This window comes from Scatophagus argus, chromosome 5, assembly GCF_020382885.2.
Source record: "Scatophagus argus isolate fScaArg1 chromosome 5, fScaArg1.pri, whole genome shotgun sequence".
In the NCBI taxonomy this organism is placed as follows: Eukaryota; Metazoa; Chordata; class Actinopteri; family Scatophagidae; genus Scatophagus; species Scatophagus argus.
In genome coordinates this window covers 19788585-19808666 of record NC_058497.1, presented here as the reverse complement: position 1 = coordinate 19808666, position 20082 = coordinate 19788585, and the positions used below count along the sequence as shown (strand labels likewise).

Below are 20082 nucleotides of genomic sequence, written 5' to 3'. Positions count from 1 at the left end.
TAATAACCTGTGAGGAGAAAAGGAAGATTTTTGTTTTGTTTTGGTGGGGTCAATATTTCTACAATCCTGCCTAGTGTCAAATTTCTCCACCACTCCAGTGTTTCACTTAAGTCTGTGCAGGTTATATTTCAACCAAACAAAGCGAACGTGCACATCTGCCGGAGCTGAAATGAATTACTGAATCATGGCTTCTCCGAACTTCAAATTATAGGGTGTTCAATAATTCACTACAGTCGGCATGAGCTACAGTCCTGCTCCTGTATCAATAGGTGTAAAGCTTGCATTTACATTTTAACAAGGCCACAGGCACAAGACCAGTTTTAAACTCCAGCATCAGGCTCGTCACAGCCTGATTTAGGCGCACGGAAAAATTAACTGTTAAATAATAAAAATGTAGACTTGAAGAATCCATAATTTGGCTGATAATGTTCAGTCTGTAGTCTGTTCAGTCAAGTGATTCTTCCACAGCAGGCAGCTGAATGTGTTGTCTCTGCTTTGTAACAGTGAGTCATCTGTCCTTTAAAGCCTCAAATGTCCAAACTGATTGATAGTGTGGACACTGAGGCAAAGGACTGTGAGTCACGGAGCTTTATTCAATTTGTACTGAACACCTCAATAGTGAAAATGACTCATATGTATGTCTGTAGTTTATTAATGGTGAAAGTGAGGCATCATAAATCGACTCGAGGATCGCCTGTCGGTGCTTTCTTTTAACTAATGGTGGCCCAGGTTTTCATGAAAGAGATAACTGAGGATAACTGTGTTTATATTCCATAATTTTTGTTCCTATTGTCAACAAATCCCACAAAAAAGACCAAAACCAATGATGAGCTGTCCTGCTGCACAGCAAATGTTGTTTTTTAAGTATAAATATTGTTTTATCACCGACATACATACTGTACACAGAATATGAGAAAGATCTCTCAGTCTAATTCAGTTCACCATAAATAGTCCAGAGACCAATGCTTTACCAAATCAGTTTCAACAAAAGCTGTTTTTGTTTTTTTTTTTAGGACTGTGTTGTTCTGGCTGGATGGGTCTCATAAACAACTGAGTGCATTTTCGATATTGGCGTACTTATTGACTGATAAATAGCAAGAAATCAAAGGCAGCAGAATGTTTGAGGTAATTTAGAGACCGTGCTGCAGTTACATAGTTTGTCCTCTAGAGAGCGCACTGACTTGTTAACTATAAAAGGTGGCCTCCCACTTGGTACAACTTTTGGTTGCGATTATTTTAGGGCTGCGATAAACTAATCTGTTCATTATCAGTTAGTGTGTCTATTATTTTTTCAAACGATCAGTCAAACTGTTTTTTAAATATCAGGAAATAAATAAATGAAAAATCCCCTTTACTATTTCTTAAATTTTTTATTTTACCCAACCAACAATCCAAAACCCAAATATAGTTAATGCACAAAAAATGTTAGATTGATCAAATTTTTTTTAATCCTTTAAACTTTCACCGTAAGCCTCAAAAATAAGACACAAACAGACAAAATGATATTTGAGCTCTTCCTCTACCGTCACGACAGTTTAATCCTGTAAACTCTGAAACAGCAGCTTTTGCCTTCTAAACTACTTAAAAAAAAAATAAAAATACTATCCTCTGTGTATGTCATAAGAAAAAAAGTAAAGCAGGAAGCAACTCTACTCGCACAAGTGAAGTTGAACTTAACTTGCAGAAGCGGCTGTTTCTTAATCAATAATGTGATTGACCGCGGCCATGAAATACCAAAGAGCAACAGTCAATACAGCACAGCGTCGCTTCAATCTCTCTTCTCTCCCAGAGTGATCATTTCGGTACAGCATATGGGAGGGGGGGAGAAAAATAGGCGTGAATTTGATGGGTGCAGGAATGAGAGAGAGACGCTCTCCATTTTAAATTACACAGTCTTATTCAGTAATTGATTTCAGTGCTTGTAATTTTCTGTAATCCCGGTGTTCACCGTGAGAGGAGAGGAATTCATTTTCTGCAGGAAATGAATTAGGGAACTGTGAGAGATAAAATGGATGTTGGAGAACACACCTGAACACGAACGTGAGAACAATAATCAGACTGCTTTCACAGAGCCCCCAGACATCTTATTTGATTGGCTGACGCTCAACCGCCAGCGATTGCCCGGCAGGCTTGTTGAAGGAGAATTTATTCCATTTTCTCGCAAAGTGATGGAGATGAGGCCTCTCTGGCTGAAGAGAAAGTACATTATTGAGTGAAATGACAGAGGGGAAACTGTGCCGTCTCATTCAGAAGCTGCAATATGATCACACTTTAACATGAATTTAGAATCAAAGAATCTAGAAAACCTACAATAATACTTCTTATAACAGAAAAAGAGCACTAATTTGAAGCTACCGCCATTAGCCTGTTAGCTTAGCTTAGCGAAAAAACAGGAAATGGGAGGAAACAAAATACTTAGCCTACCGACAACTATAAAGTAATTAACACATATCTTTACAACAAGTAAGATGAAACTTGAAAAAAAAAATTAGATTAAAGAAATTAATCTCTAAATATATTAAAATATTGAGTGATTCACAAATTGTGAATTAGCACTAGAGTCAGGGGATGTGTGACAAAATAAACTCTCAATAACTCAAATGTGGGAACATCAAAAGAGTTTTTCATTCATGAGAAACTGTAAAAAGTAGTACATTGAATTAATGGTCGTGTTGCCAAGCAGTACATTTTATTTGTACAAGAGAAATGGATTTGAGGTTTGGCTGACACTGCTGCAGTTCAAATGTTTTCAAAGTAAATAAAGAGCCGAAGGAGACATCAATCTGAACTCTGATATGATGGCTCCTTAGCTCCTACACAACAGATGCTCTCAGACTGGTTTTTCTCTAATGTAACCCCACATACTAACGAAATTACCTAATGTCATGTCCTCTGCCTTTTGGAAATAATGCTATGTCATCGCTACATGTAAGAAGCTGATTAGCCAGGCATGCTAACATTCACAGTCAGACAAAGAGTTTCATTCATACCTCACATTTGTTCTTGTGTTTTTAAGTTTTTAAGAGCTATTTAAAGAAAAATATGTTAACCTCCTCTTATTACAGTACCATGCTGCAAAGCTATGGCCTGATAATTGCTGTTCTGGGTAAGGGTGTAGCAAATGGTCCATTACAGTGACAAATGATAATGTATGTATTAAAATATATGTAATATGAGTACAGTTAAAAAACAGTCAGTATAGTAGTCTGTGACACTTAAATAAACCGTACGCATATTTATTTACATCACATTCACATTACAGTTAGTCATTCTTGCAATATTACCGCATGACACAGCAAAATACAAAAAGTGCTGCTGCAATTTTAATTCAGATTAACAGTCAACTTCTTCCAGACTTTCAGCTGTAGTTGCACACAACACCAAGACAGAAAAAACAAAACCATTAACATGGTTCCCATCAAGTCCCCAAATTACAACCTTTTTTCCACCCTTATAAAATACACAATTTAAGTACCCCAAGAGGTGCTGAAGTGTCCCCAACAGTGCAAAATAAAATCATTCAATGCAGTTAATTAAACAGGACTCATAAAAAGGCAGGCGTCTACCTTAGCTTGAATGTTAAATTTTTTTAGAAAGATATTAAAACCATAACAGCCACAGCGCTTCATCAAACAGGCTGGACCAACACGTGTAATTCAAGTACAATAATAGGCTCATGGTTCAACAGCTCTGGTTCAGTTCAGTGGGAATAAAGGGAGTCATGAATAAAATTCCTCTCAAACAGAAGCGAAGCAGCGAGTGACATTAGAAACCGTCTTCTTCCAGTGTTTTTTAATAATATTGCACATCTAATAATTTAAATATTAGAAGAGAACTGACAAGGGAATATTTAGAAATATACTGACTTTTTTCTGCAGTGAAAAACCATCTTAAAAGCATAATTTGTAACTGATTTAAATATAACCTGTACAGCTGACCTATGCATATTTAGGTAATTAAGAATGTGAGGAACAAAAGGGTAAGAATAACACCATGGATGGTAATTATCTATAGCAAAGCTTCAAATTTGAACAAACCATCAGATCTGCACATGAACTCGGCCTGAAAGACAGCTGACGTCACCAAAACTCTGTGTGACAAGAAGGAAGTGGTGGAAAAATAAACAAATAAATACAAGAGTGATCCAGTGACTTTAAACATCCTTCTCTCAGTCCAACCTGCGCAGTGTGAGGTGCGCCGATGCTCCACCCATCTGATGGAGCCAAAGCTCAGAGCAGGTCAGGCAGTATGAGGCCCGGGGGTTTGGGCTCCACACAGTTGATCCAGAAATTGGCACAGCTGGCGTGATACTGGTGGCCCCCGTACAGCAGCTTGAAATTGTCCGTCTCAGAGTTAAATGCCTGTCAAAGTGAGAGGGTCAAATATTTCAAATAATACACACATGTGAGTAAAACAATAAACCCATCTGTGCACACAGCAGGAAGGAGGATAGATATGCAGGATACGGACGGGACACTTTCTGATTCCTTTGCCAATACTACCACACAACTTTTTTTTCTTTTTCAGCTTTAATGTATGTGACTCTGTTGTGCATCCCAGCCAAGTTAATTGGGAGACCATCAGCCTCTGGCAAGAAAAGGCTTTCAATGCACATGGGTTTGCAAAGCATGCAAAACCTTCTAGGAAAGACTCAAACTAATTTGTTTAAAATGGCCTGCCATAAAACTGCGTAGAAAAGAAGGGTAAAAAGTAGTGTACTGCATATAAATAATACATAACCTCAAATAGGTACAACTGGAAAGCGCAAATGTGTATGTACAGAAGGGATGCACCAGGCACACAGCCACATATCGCTATGCCGAAAAGCACACTGCAGGCCATCTCTTTACACCCTGTATGTACGTTTGAGATTCAGTTTTCCACATCTGAAGTGCGTGAGTGCTGAAGCAGCGAAGTGTGGCGGCGTCACGAAGAATCGCTTGAGTGTAGCATTTCATTTAGAAACACGATTCTGATTAAGGATGGGAGCCATTAGTTGCCTGGTCGTTTAAACAGGTTTTTAACCTCAAATTACAGATCGTGTCTTTCATTAACAGACATCTTGATGCATGTCGCTTCATCACGAACAAACTCATGAAAGTCGTATGTCTAATTGGACGATGTGCAGTTTTTACGGTCAATGGCAAAAAGATAAATTTGGAATAATGTCACACTCGCACGTCCCACAATAAATGGCCAACATTATCCAGATGACCTAATGAGCCAATCTGGCCAACAGCTGGGGCTAAGACGATCGACGGAAACAGTTTCTGGTTTCTCAGCTATTTTGGGTCCATGTGTCAAATTTGTCAGTTATCAATGACAGGGTTGAGAGTCTGAAACTATTCAACATCTGATCAAATTATATTTTAAAACTGGTTAGAAAGTTCTGCTAAGGACATAAAGGGAAAATTGGCAGATTTTCAACCAACTTTGTATTATTACAAAAAAATGCAAATGAAAAACATTTGACTTCCTCTCCAAGCTGCCCACACACAGAGCTTCTACCTGATTTTCCCTCTGGAGCTCCAGATTGCACTTATGCATTATCATTATTGTAACGCGGGATTCACATGTTCGTTCGTGTACATCCTCTGTAAAAACCTCTGACTCTTGTATGTCAACAAAATGAAACAAGACTTTTGAACCTGGCTTTATCCACCGTTCAAAATTATTTCTCTGACATTAATGCAAATTAGCACATATTTAATTAGATAAGGCCTCATTTAAACGTACAATTTCAGAAAAAATTGAAGTGCAAAAATAATTTTCTTTGTCCAAGCTATCAATTTGTGAAGTTTCATGGTGAATTATATTAGCCAAAGTTTTTTTGCTTTATTGTAGTGTCTTGCCTTGAACTTTAATGAGTCTCCTGCATCTAAATTCACTGTGGCTGTTCAGAAAATGAAATGTGGAGATCTGACCCCCCCACTGGAGCGATGTGACGAGCGTCTGCATTTACAGTGGGCCAAGTGGTAGCTCTGTGTGTGTGTGTGCGCGCGCGCGTGTGTGCCGTCGGGAGATGCTAATGTGTGTGATGTGCAGTTTAAGAGTTTGCATCCCTGGTGAAATACTGGGAGCTGAAGCCGGAGAGAGGAATGAGTCATGTGCTGTGAATCATAGCCTCCCACGCAGAAGGAGAGGGGAGATGCATGCAGAAAGCAACAACTGCATACAAAGTACACCACAGCAACACACCATTAAGCCGGTTACATCTCCACCTGCCCGAATGCAGTCTGCAGCACAAACTGAATGACACATTTCTACTCTTTGCTTGTTCTCACACACTCACATTTCACAAGCGAAGCGATTTCCTTTCCGAGCTCCTTTGTGCTCTGGCCTACTTGTTTCCACAAACCTGCACTTAACGAGTGCCAAAACTAGAAATGTTGGAGGGAGCGGATGCAAAATGAAAGAGTGGTCATACAAAGCAGACACTGTAATACCTCCTCCTTTTCCCTCTCAAACCTGAACTTTTCCATTCACTCCTGCATGGCAGCGAATGCACGCCAGTTTAGTCCTTTTTAACTCGACAGATGCTGTACATGATTAAGCTTTTCAGACAAGCAGCCACTAGTAATTCTACTCTGAAACAAGAATAAGAGTATTCATGCTTTCAAACTGGAGCTGGTAAAAACAGTGATAAAACAGTGACTCTATTCATTCAGCTGACCTTTGTAGTTGCATGTGAAGACAAGGGATTCAGAATGAGCCCGCTTGGATAACATTAAAGTCTATTCTGGATATACTATCTGCTTTCCTATACTTAATAAATAAATAAATGGGGCATAATTACCCTTAACTTCCTGTCATTGTCTTTAGTCACTGCCTGTAAGCACAAGAGGAGTCAGCACATTGAAGCATATTCATGCAACGCCCAGAGCAAAGAAAAGTGTGCACAGACTGAGCAACAAGAAAACATTCAAATCAGCTGTTTCACCAGGACAGAGCTCCTTATTCCCAGTACATCTGTGAGTGAATACATGAAGGAATCCAAGTTATTACCCTCAGGGCTCCTACACATTTTATATCTCAGGATTCAAGAGACTTTGCCTTGACTGATCTAAAATACCGACTAAAAACTGCAGTCAGTGTGAGTATGTTCTAGGATACAAGCAGCCATTACTGCAATGACAATTCACTTCACGTACATTCAGGATTTCATGTTTTAAGTGTTTTTGCCAGGATATCTGACAGCTATGATATGTTGAAAACATGGCCAGGAAATGCCAACTTAAATACAGGGCATAATCAATAAAAGTTTTCAACAAATTTGTTGTCCAGTTTTAACAAACGACAAGACGTCTTTGCTGGGCTGTGCTGCAGCCACAGCTGCTCCAACAACAAACTGAGATATGTGGGGGGAAAAAAAAAACAGAAGGTAAAACCCATGAGGCTCTGATCTCTGAAATCAATTTTCATGTTTCAATCACATTCTGATTGGCTTGCCAAAACAGGGCTGACTTAAACCCGCTCAAGACTAAATATGCATGCATGGGCCGATGGTGAGCCGACCACCGTGCATATCTCTTTCTAGCGTGGCAGCTGTGACATTAATTTCTCTTTTACAGTCTCACGTGCTCCCAATTTGAATGAAATTAGGCATTTCCTAAATGAAAGAATGTGTTCCTGAGTTTCACAGCAGTAATGGTGCTAACACTTGAGGCCACAGATTTGTAAATAGCTAAGAAATATTCCAAACACTGTTCTTTATTTTTCTAACCTTTCCAAAATTCACAATTTCTGTTCAGTCCTGGTATCATCCGAGTAATTTCCCTTTGTCTAGCTGTGTAGGAACCCTGCTAACCTGAGGCACAATAAATCATGCTGAGCCAGAGATGGACAACCGAAAAAACAGACAAACAGAAAGTTTGAGGAGATGGGAACATTTGAGGACGCAGCGTGGATCCAAACTTCTGTTAGCACTGATGTCAAACACAGTAAAAGCTACACAGAATAATCAATCTGAATCCTTGAGGCACTTCAGAAACCTACATTAATATAAATAGCCAGAAATGCTAAATTATTCAACTTGAAATCCTTTGCAGTGCTTCTCCCTGTAATTGCTCAAATTAGCATTCATTTACCAGGAGCATCATTAGCTGAAAACTATCACTTATGATGAAACTTCTAACTGCTGCTGCATTTGACTGACAAACTGAAATGAGACAAAGCTGCTGCACGTTGCCCATCCCTGCCTCATCCGTGGCATCCCATAATTTTTGGTCCATTATTGTGGACAATTTCAATTCTGACTGAATTCGACAAAATGATTTTTGGCTCTATTTGTGTCAACAAATGGGCTGCAATTTTTTACAGAATCTTTTGAAAGATTAAAATTCACAGCATGAATAAAGCAGGAGCCATTAAGCTCATCTGCTGTCATGAATTTTTCACATTTCTTTAATGCCACATCTCCACCCTCCTGTACCTTTGGTTGAAAAACAAATCAGTACCTCTTCACTAAAGGACAAGGCAACAATCAGTGCCGTCTGCTGTAGCCAAAGCCGTTCTTTCACTTCATTATACTCTGAAGGGATGCTATTCTCCACTTGGCTTTTATGCATTCTTACCAGTGTGGCTCTGCCAAAAATGTAATTAAAAGATGAGTTATTAATCTCATGCTAGTGGAGACAAAATAAAAACTGCATTAATTTTCAGCCTGCTTCTATGCACACAAGAGTGAGCATGTGCGTCTGTGTGTTCAGGTCTATTATCAACTGTACTCTATGCTTATGACTAATGTGTAAGCCACATCTGCTCATGTCCTAGATGCCTCTCAGTCAGCCATATCTCACCTGGACCATCCATCTGGCTCTGGCTGAGCAGCAGAGGGAACGTGAGAAACAATCAGCGCCACCATCCTGCCCTCTAAACCGCAGGGTCCGAGGATACCATTAATGGCCCACGTTGATGAAAATCACAAAGACCGTAGGAAAGGAGGCAGAAATACAGCAATTCTGCACACAGTGCCCCAGCTGGAGTTAATAACTGAACAGTTATCATAAACACCACTAGTTGTTAGATGAAAGTAGCGAGGTGAGCAGTCACACCCAGATAAAGGCAACAGAAAGGAAAATGAAACCCTCCGAAGATAAAGTGACGACATTTGTGACCTTGAAGAACCGATCCCAGAGTGCAAAAACCCACCTTGGGGAGCCAAAGTGACAACTCTCATCTCTCACTTATTTAAGGACTTCTTCCGTATAAAAGCTGGGAGACTACAGCAACAACCCACACAGACCTTTTGCTAAACCCTTTATTCAAACATTGATTGTCCAGTTGGCTCATTGACCTTAACTTGGCGCAACTGGTCTGTCAAGCACTGGATTTCTTTACATGTTGAAGTGGGCTGCATGAGACGGGCAGCATTGAAAGGGTGTGGAAAGTGGTGTATTTCTTTCAAACCTTCCCAAAACCAAAGATGAGAGCAAAAGTGTAAATTAAACCGTTTTGGTTGGCATATTTCATAATTAGATTATTACGTAGCATAAGTGGATCTAAGGAGCATATCAATAACTAACTAGCCATTAAACCACAAACTTCAGTGTCACCTGGACAGAGCCTTTTCCATAAACACATGGAGGGGCTAACTTTAGCTTAGCTAGCTAGCTAGCTACAGCTAAAAAAAATCTGCTAGCCAGTCAGTCACTTCAGCCAATGTAATCCATGCTCTCCTTGCAAGAAATGAGACATCTGCTTTTGTCCGCTGCTGTCTGAAATCTGAGACCCACTCTTGTAAAAAGCACAATGAATTTTGAGCAGTAAATGATTGTGAACAGCATCACCAGCGTGTGTCATGCTAGAGGAGCATGATTTTGACCGATTCTGTCTGTTACAGTATGAGACTAAGCTAACAATTTGCAAGAGAGGAGCAGTGGAGAGAAGTGAATCCTGTCACTTTGGCCCCCCGCCGGGCTCGTCAGTAAGAGAAAAATAGGCCCCCCCGAGGCCCCCAGTGGGAAAGAGTGGAATGAGATTTGGTTGACAGCTGACTGTCTCATACTCGTTTAAACAGACGTCCAATAGTGCTTTCTTCTTTGTTCTGCAAAACGTTTCAAAGTCAAAGAAACATCAGCTGTTATCCACTGTGGATAAGCACAATATTCATAAAAAATGTATCCACTAACAGTTATTCCCTGTGCGTGTGTGTGTGTGTGTGTGTGTGTGTGTGTGAGCGTATGTGCACAAACCTTGCTGCGAGCGTCAACGTTGAGCAGACACACCCCACAAGCCAATTCCTTGGCATTCTTGATGCCGTGCCTCAGAATGCAGGAGGAGAAATCGAGGGAGCTCTCATCAGGCTGCACAGACACAAAACACACACACAAACACATTTTTAACTTCCTGCTGCAGGGCAGAATGTACTCATTTCTATTCTTATAATAACAATAGTACCAACAAGTCTGCTTACAGTAAACATCTTCAAGCATCACCAACTTTTTGATACCAACTCTAACTGACTTCAAGACAGATTAAATACAAAGAATATAAAAAGCCACCTGCATGATACAATTAAATATTAGTCCCATTTTGCTTTCTTTCTCCATCCTTGAGCTACTGTGTCAGTTCTGTGCAGCATGAAAAACAATATTTGTCCTGCGCTGACACGAGCAGACAGTTGGATAAATAAATCTATATGGTCCTCTTCATCCCCGTTGATCCAAACACCCGCTTACCAAAAGGCTCCAGCAACCAAATCAATAAATCATTGATTTTAAACTAATGGACTGACAATACTGGATTCACTAACATTTCATTATGTTATTGGCAGTCTTTTTATTGCAAAGTGAGCCACAATGTTCTGTTATAATGTGTATTTGTGTACCTTGTGTCTGGGCAATAACAGAATGCACTAAAAGTAGCTGATCTGTATATTTACTGTTTTGCTCTATTAACATTTTTTTGGAGCAGCTTACAGCGAGCTTTGCCAGCGACATGAAGCCCATGAGGTTGTTCCACACGCGGCTGATGTCCTTCAGCAGCTGCTGCAGCTTCTCGGAGCACACGGCTGTTGCCTTGATGCCCAGCTCCACACGCCTCGTGACGCGATACACTTCCACCACACCTGACAGAGAGAGGGGAAAAAAAAAGCACAAATGCTTCGATGCTCTTTTTGTTCCATTTTCAAGAGGCGTGGTGTTCGGTTCCACGCTGTGACATGTTTACCACTCACAGCTCATTAAAAGCAGAGAAACACTCGTTTTAATCTTGTTCTCTCCATCACTCTGTCCTTCAGAGGGTGTAAGGCCACACACTGTTTTTTTTCTTTTTTTTTTTTCAAACAGTCCCAGCTTCTTTAAATGGGTGTGTGTGTGTGTGTGAGTCCTCACCCAGCAGGTACTCCATGCCCTGAGCAGACTGGATGACCTCGGTGCAAACAGACGAGCTGCTGATGCCGTTCAGGATGTTGTTAGCTTTGGTGATGACCTTAATGTGAAAAGACAGAAGCCAGCGTTATGACATAAATACTGTTTTTACTCTTACTATCGTCGTTATTGTACAACATTTTCGTCACAAGCCAAGGAGTGTATGCATTTGCTGATTTTTATAAGTTCTGAGATGTCCTGTTGAAAAAATAAACACAAAGACTGACCTCACACAAACTAGTTTTTGGCTCAGAGACAATTGCACACACTATGGGGATTGACATCACCATTAGCGGTTCTTGTCTTGAATAAAAAACTTGAACAGAAATGACAGTATTTATTAATCTATGATATTTTGGTCTGTTATAGGGTTGAGTAGATCGAAACAAAGTGAAATAAAATTATAGCAGTAGGCCAAAGTGTGCACGTGTCTTCATTTTTATTCAAGTTGTGTTTCTCTCTGACGCAAAGGTGATTTTTTTTTGTTTTGTTTTGAGGAACACAAAAATGCTGTAAATTTAATTCTTAAATAGATGTTTGGAGTAAAGAAAATAATTAGTTTCAAAACACGATAAGACAAATGTCAGCACGTTTCAGTGCCATTTGGTTATCTTAGTTATTCTGCTACGTTCGTATAGCTGCTCACCATGGCACAAGGTCAAACACAGGAAACAAACAGAGACAGACCTCAAGAGCATTTTCCAGACACCTTTGCCACTCGTATGCGTAGCGCTCGCTCTCCTGCAACAACACAGCACAACATTATCTCAAATGAACACAAAGGCAAAACAGAACAGAGGAGAGGAAAATGTTTGAATCCTGTAGCCTTTAACAGTGCTCATTATTCTGCTGAAATCTGATGGTTAATAACAGCATAACATGTAGTGGTGTTAATTCAAGGATTCAAGGAGCTTTATTGTCATTTCCAAAAACTATAAATATCAAAAAAAAAAACAGCCATAATAAAATATAAACAATGAAATGGCAACAATATGTATGACAGGCCTTTGCCATTTGAGGTAGTGAGTAAATGGAGTTGAGGTGCGTATTGAGTCAGTGCAAAGTTCTGTGCAAGACAGCTGCATTTGTGCAATATTTGACAGCTGCAATATTTATATAATGCTGGCACATCCTCACCTCCACCTCCCCAGTCAGGTCCTTGTACTTGTCCCTGATGACAGGCAGGGCGGGCTTCTCACTCAGGGTGTTGGATCGGTCTCTGAAGGGCTGCTCTGGAGCCGGAGATGGTGGCGAGCGCCCAATTTCCTTGTCGCCCAAACTGTGACTGCGTTTGTGGGAGCCTGAGGCGAAGACAGGAGAGGAAGATGAATAATGTTAAATGAGAACCACAAATATATAAACTTTTTTTTTTTATTGTTGTTGCTCTAAATGAATTCAGCAAGCCATGGTGATGACTCATTTTGAGATATGCACCTGTTTGTTTGCAATCATTATACTTCCATTCTGTTGCAGCTAATTCCTCATGGACAAGGACAGCATGAGTAAATACTTAATTTGTGACAAACAATAATTACGTACAAAACAGAGGCACAAATATTCAGGTATGAATTATTCATAGGGACTCAAAGATGGACAAATCCTGGCAGGGTACCACAACAAACACATGCTGAGCCCAGACCATTCCAGCAGGGTTGGGAGTTAGTGTGTGTCTGTGTGTGTTGTCCAGACGCAGGTAATCCACCTCTGCTACTCTTCCACCTCCCACAGAGACATGCGTCATCCTCCCCACAACCCAGAAGCCCCACAATGATCAGATTACTGTTCTGTCAGGCAATGAAGAGTAAAGCCCTCTTCTTCACACAAACAATTAACTCCAACACTGAGAGATAAATCTATAGGGCAAATGGGCTTTTATCACAGTGCAGGAAATGCTAATAAATTATTGGTGGAACATGACACCAGCAAACAGCAGTTAAAAAACAAAAAGCCTCTCAGTGGATACGGTTAATTTCTGCTCACATATTTGTTGGCCTCTGCTAATCCATCTCACCAGTCAGTGCCATAAGAGCAGGACTGTCATCTCAACACTGCCATCTAATGTCTGACAGCTTTATTACAGATCAAATGGGCCTAACAAATGGGGGTAGGGTGGCAGAAGATGCTGTGGAGCTATTTCAGGACCAAGGGCTTAGAGTTAGCCAGTAGAGTCTTAATTACAAACATGTTGCCAAATGTTTGGTCACAGTTTTTTCATGAACACATTATCGTCCCAGTTGCTGAAACAAATTTGCTCAGTGATTAGACAATCCAAAGAAAATTTTGGTAATAAATCATTTAAATCATTTAGTGAGCAAAAATGCACACGTTCACTAATTAGAGCTTCAAATGTGAAGATTTGCCGCTTTTCTTTTGGGTTCTGGTAAAACAAGTTCTCCATGGCAGTAATTAATGACTATTTTCATTATCAATATATATGCCAATCCTTTCCTTGCTTACTTAATGTTTGATTTATAAAATGTAAAAAAAGTAAAAGTGAATGTTTTCAGAATCCACGGTGACGACAGATGAATGAATGACAGAAAAAACATTCCTAGTTGTGTTTTCATGACATGTAAGTAGGATCAACATGACGGTCTGTGACTCACCCTGAACAGACAAGTCAAAGGTTGCCAATTCGTTCTTGATCATCTCCTCGCTGGACTTGACATTGGCCTGAGCGCTGGCTTTGAGGAAGTCAGACTTGCCAAACTTAGGCTTGTCCCCCTGGAAGGCTCCAAACTCATCAGAGGCCTCACTTTGGTTCCCCTCTGAGCCCGCCTCAGCAGTGGTGGCGGGCGAGTCAGACTTTTCAGAAACTGTACTTGCAAAGTCCCCAAAGTCGTCCTCGGCATTGCCCTGGTCGCCCGAACTGAAATCAGCAAAGGCTTCAAACTTGTCGTCTGCCAACGAGCCATCTTCGGTGGGGAAGGAGGCGGTGATCTTCGCTACGGAGTTGCTTGTGATGTTTTCGCTGCTGCCAAAGGTCAGCTCCTTCCTCTGTGTTGGCACTAAAGATGGAAGGGAAGCTCCTTCCAAGCCCTGCGGCTTTCTGACCTCACCCGGCAGACTTTCGTCCCGGTCTGACCAGTCATAGCTGGCCAAGGTGCTGAGGCCCGATGTCCCAAAGGGGTCAAATTTCATGTCATCTCCTTCTGTAATGACAACACAGACATACCAGTGGTTCCCAGGAATAGCAGAGATGCTGTCATGATAGGTGGTAGATTAATGAGCCTGGATGAGCGACTGAGACTTCTGTTGGATTATCACTATGTCACTTGTCTGTAACTTATTTCATATCTCTTTTCTTCTAATGGAAATTAGGTCTTCAAACAAACTCTGGGATTTAATGAATCTTTAAGGGTCGGTTTAGGCAAAGTAATGACCACAAATGAAATTCTATTCACTTCCATTGTGCTAGGATGGAGGCCAAATTCTCACAGACACCAGCAACCAACAGTTTATACAGATAAAACCTAAACTATATACTTCATGGCTAAACACCTCTGAAGGTAAAGTGAAAAAGCATGTTTTGTTCATCTTGCGCAGCATTAACAAAACTGTATAGTTAACAGTGCAAGAATGAAATCATATGTATTGTAAAAGGACCCCATCACCATATTTAGCATTTTAAAATGTGAGAACAAATCCTGCAAGACACAGGCAATCACACGCATGGAAATTCAGCATATTTATGATGCAGATCACTTTTACTTTATCATACCAGCACCTGACTAAATCATGTTGCTGTAATCTGCAATTTTGGGGTAATACTTCCTCTCACCCACGTTTTTGGGAGTTCTGTTTAAGTGTCTTCGGAAGGGTAAACAAGACGTTTTGACATCTGAGCTGAATCAAGTCTATGTGAAGAATTTTTTTTACAGTGACACAATTCCTCAACTCTGGTTACATGTTGACACTTGCTGTTCTCATTGTTGACAAACAGCATCAATAAAAGATATTTCCTGCCACCGCATCTGCTGTCTTTCTTACATTGTACTGTGCACAGTTGGTGATCAGTTCCATTATGACTAATGCGAGCTGACAGAGCTATGCAGTGTGTACACATTTGTCTTTAGCATACAAGCCTCCTTCTCATTTCTCTCACACACTCACAAACACACAAGTCGACCTTGCTGAACCCTTCCTATTTTGCAAGACGGAACCCTTAGATACAAGAAAGCAATTTGTGAAATTGACAAGGACCTAGTGCTGAGAGCCTTATGCCATCCTTCACTTTTAGTCTTCTCAAGAAAGGAAAGGAGAAAATAAGACGGTACGCATTTCAGCAATACCAACAGTAATATTTATTACGACAACATGAGTAGAGAGAAAGAGAGGAAGGTCACAAAGTACTGTGAAAGAGGTCTATCATTACAAGAGGTTTGTCAAACTAACACTTGTAAAATTAGATTTCAGTCATTTAGAATACAAGGGCATGCAGAGTCAGGAGAAAAGGAAGAAAACAAACAGCCGGAAGGTAAAACAAAGATAATCTGAGGATATAGAAGCAGAAACCAGAATGAGAAGGCACATTCACAGACTAAAATCAGTAATTCTGGGGAGATGACAAGTTTGTTTTACTATCAGGATGGAAAGCAACAGGTTTGTTTGGAAAATATACGAATACAGAACATTTGAAAAGCCAGGTCGAAAAGATAATTCAAAGAACAAGCTCAAGGCAGGAAGCATTAACCCTTTGAGGACCTGAGGGGGGAAACTGACAGAGGATCCCAAAAATCAATGCTTATTTGGAAAGGCTGCATACAACCCGCACTTCAGGAGCAGTGAGGACTTAAAGGCCTCAATTTAAGAGGCTGCCTTTATATATATATATATTTTGTTTTACAATTCTGAAAAAAGATAGTCCTGGTGTTTACTCTAATAGCAGAATGGGAGCATATGACAGTTCAATATGATCACATCTGCATGAATCTGCATGTTAAAACATCAAGTAATCTGCATTCAAGCACTCAAAGGGTTAGAGAAACAAAGAGGGCCATCCTTATACCTGACATCCCAGAAAAGGGCCTTAATTTACATCCAATCACAGATGCAGAAACAAATTTAAAGAGACAGTATCCTTTTTCTCTTGCTACAGTGAGTGTTTGTCAAAGCAGGCTAATGTGCACAAACTCTTGTAATTCCCTATATAAGAGCACATCATTATTAGTCAAGACAACAATGCTAAGTTTGGAATGTTAACCTAAAATATCTGAATTAACTTTTTAATATTATTAAATACTGTAGGCTACATTTAATTTACATAGTTGGTAAACCACAAGATCAAGGAGTCTTTCATAATAAGAGCTCATATTCCTGTAATAAAAATACACTATTAAATCTGTGTGTATACATTTTTTTCTTTGATTAAAAATAACTTGCAATACTGTTATGCATAAAATGGTATTGTGTATCGTGTTCTTGTCAATTTCACAAATTGAAAAGGCAGGCACACTGCAGCAAAAGCAAGGCAGGAATGGTAATACTGACGTCAGTTAAGTTCTCAGAGAGCCAGACTGTAGAGCCACACATGATAATTCATGCTGAAATATCACAGATAATGGTGGGGGGGAGAAAAAAGAAAAGAAAAAGAAAATCTGATTCCTTTTGTATTCCAGACTCAAAAGGAAACTCGCAAAAGAAATACTGTCTCTTTAAGATTAGGTACATATCCAGAAACACAGTGCAAAGCATGGTGAGGTGCTCAAACCGCTTGGCCTGCTACACTTTAACAACAGGTCAGTCCCAGAGATCTCCAAGAGCAAGAACATGGGATAAATACGGATGGAAGGGACATGTAAAACAGCTGTCACAGTAATGTAAAAGCTTCTGAGGAATGTACTGATGATAAACTGGGCAATTCAGTTCAATTAAATTTATTTATATAGCGACAAATCACAACAAAAGTTGTCTCATGACACTTTCCAATTAGAGCAGGTCTAGACCAAACTCCTCCATTTGATTTTTGGAGAGACCCAACAAAACTCCTATGAAGAAACACTTGGCGACTGTGCCGAAGGCACGGTCTTTGCCCAAACTGTTTTTGCCGCAGCTCCATGTTCTTTTGTTTGTTTGTTTGAACACATCCTGTTACTCTGTCAATACAGAGAGGCCTGTTTCAGGTTAAAACAAAGTTCAACTACTGTGCAGAAACTGAAATAAGGCAAAGGGGATGGTTACATTTACAATTTCTTCCAGTGAGGAAGAGGAATTATGAATTCCTTGGATGAAGTGATATGGTATGTATGTCATTTAACTGATAATTGACTGATATGTTGAAATACTTAAAGCTTAGATACAACTGCTGTCCTTGCAGAAAGATGAATGAATGAGTGAAAAAGAGTCACTTGTCAGGTGAAAACTGCGTCAGCTTTCTAAAATCGTCTGAGCCTTGGAAAACATTGTAAAAAATGAAAATCACAAGGCTTTCACCTGACAAAGATTACACACTGTGTCCTGTTACATTTAGTTTGAATGTTTTCTGTGAAACATGAGACATGACATGGAAGGCGAGATGCTCAATGAATAAATGATGAGCACTGGAGAGGAGGAGAAGATGGGATTACTGAGATGGGCATTACCGGATTATTGCAGAAATCATAAAAGAGTGACTTTAAGAACCAACAACAAGTTATAAGTGAAATTTAACTCCACTTTTATGGATGTGAGGTAGGGGAGAAAAAGCTGACATGCTATTATGCAAACACCTCGTACTTAGAGGGCCATTTGACCCAAATAATACTGCATGGTAAGTCTGAAACACTGCAGGGTAATACAATAGCTGACGTACAAAAAGACAGAAACGCACAAGCACACGTTCAAACATTCCAGCCTAAAAACTGTATTGCATCCAACTATGTGCCAAACATCTCAGCCGCTTTTGTGGAAATAGCTTGTTCACTGTTGTTGCGTGCAAAATGTCCCATTTATGGAGACGTTTCATTTGCAGCTAATCAAAATTACATTAACTGCTACGAATTCAATACAAACCAATGTCAACAATTAAAAAGGTGAATGATGGCTTACAGATAATGCCTTTGGTAACCTACAGGCTATTGTGCGAATCCTGTAATTAGAAGAGGCTCATCATCATAACACCCTCCTAAACTCGTCTGTATTCAGGCCAACCTTTCTGTTTGCGCTACACAACACGCACGCACGCATGCACATGCACACACACACACACACACAAACACACACAAGAGTTCAGCCTGAGGAGACAAAAGGTACGCTGAAGGGAAGCGAGATGTCTGCCGCTGCAGCGTGGACACAACAAACAAGAGAGCTTATCCATGTCACACAGACAGCAGCCAGGGACCTCATCTATGAACTATCACTGCCAACACATAAAAACCAGGCATTTATCATCATTTATAAATAAATAGATATAAGAGCTAGGACCTTTCTGTCATTCCAGTAATAACACATGAGGGGAAGGAGAGATGGAGGAAAACCGGATTCAAATAAACACATGCTAAAATATATAAATAAGTCAGATGAATGATGAAATGTAGAATGAAACATGTGATGCATCTAATCTGATATGTTAGTGTCGTCAGTATTTGAGCATATTCAACTTAATTAGGACCTCATTACATTACCCTTGACCCCCTTGTTTGAAGGTCTCAAGTGGGGGAGAAGAGGCCATGGCTGGCCTTGGAATTAAACCTGTGTAAGCCTCACCAGAGCAATCGCACTAGTTCCTCACCTGTAGCGGGGGGCTGGTGGGCCGAGAGACCCGGCAAATCCAGAGAGCTGTCCGACATCACATGTTTCAGGTCTCCACCCATGTCCGAGAGCTTCATGTCCAGCTGCACTGAGAGCGCGTCCTCGGAGTCGTCCTTTCCTACGCTGCTCCCCCCAATGGAAGGGAGGTCGAGCGACTTGACAGAGGCGGAGTCCTCTTTGGCCTGTTTGAAAGCGGCCACCTTGTCCACCAGAGTCTTTTCCGACGACCCGAGCGCTGTGCAGAACTTCGAGGACTGAAAGTCGGCAAAGTCATCTGTGTCACTCTTGAGAGAGGAGAATGAGCCACCGCCACTCTCCTTAGTGTCATCATAGGCAAGGCCTCCCTCTAGATATAGCTGTTTGAATACGTCATACTTGTCTGAGCTCTGCTGAGGCCGCTGCTGGGAGGAGGTCTCCCCTTGGACCCCCACACTGCTCTCGCCTTTAGGCTCCCCACCAGAACTGCCAAATGCCATAAAGTCTGCAAAGTCGTCCTGAGGTGCTGCCACAGCTCCTCCTGCTGCTGAAGCTTGAGCAGCATCAGAGGAGGAGCCAAAGAGGGCAAAGTCACCAAAATCATCTGCACCTCCCCCTGGAGGTTTGGCTCCACCTGGTAGGAGCACTAGAGATGGGGGCACAGATACTGAGGGGAATGTGCTTGGTTTTGTCTCAGGAGGAGCAGGAACAGAAGGAGCTATAGAAGAGAAAAGGTCCAGGTCAGCCATGTTGAGAGGATTTTTGGACTGAGAAAGAGACACTGTTGGCTGCTGCTGCTGTTGTGGTAGATGCTGTAGAGACTGAGAGTTTGGAAAAGCAGAAGGGAAGGCAGGCTGAAAGATCTTGGCCTGTTCTGAAGGGTCTAGTGGAGAGACGCTGTCGGCGGTTTTGAAGTCTGTGAAGCCATCATCAGCGCTGACAGACTTGAAATCGGCAAATCCTTCCCCTGCGAACCAAAGAGAACAATTTAAGATAATTTAAAAATATT

General features: G+C 40.8%; 1 protein-coding gene across 10 annotated transcripts in view; it reads right to left on the bottom strand.

The window, feature by feature from the left end:
* Positions 1 to 3220: 3220 nt before the first annotated feature.
* The window catches only part of synrg (synergin, gamma), a 34954-nt gene continuing 18092 nt past the window's right edge, over positions 3221 to 20082 (bottom strand). For 6 of the 10 annotated variants that reach the window (XM_046389496.1, XM_046389497.1, XM_046389502.1 and 3 more), the window contains 10 exons: positions 19078 to 20040; positions 13976 to 14521; positions 12507 to 12670; positions 12057 to 12110; positions 11334 to 11430; positions 10920 to 11068; positions 10194 to 10304; positions 10007 to 10045; positions 6797 to 6829; positions 3221 to 4361 (listed from right to left, as the gene is read on the bottom strand). In XM_046389496.1, coding sequence (XP_046245452.1) covers positions 4230 to 4361; positions 6797 to 6829; positions 10007 to 10045; positions 10194 to 10304; positions 10920 to 11068; positions 11334 to 11430; positions 12057 to 12110; positions 12507 to 12670; positions 13976 to 14521; positions 19078 to 20040 — 2288 coding nt within the window. In that variant the 3' untranslated portion in view covers positions 3221 to 4229. The remainder of the gene's footprint in view (positions 4362 to 6796; positions 6830 to 10006; positions 10046 to 10193; positions 10305 to 10919; positions 11069 to 11333; positions 11431 to 12056; positions 12111 to 12506; positions 12671 to 13975; positions 14522 to 19077; positions 20041 to 20082) is intronic. The other 4 variants (XM_046389501.1, XM_046389506.1, XM_046389499.1 and 1 more) reach the window with 3 other exon arrangements.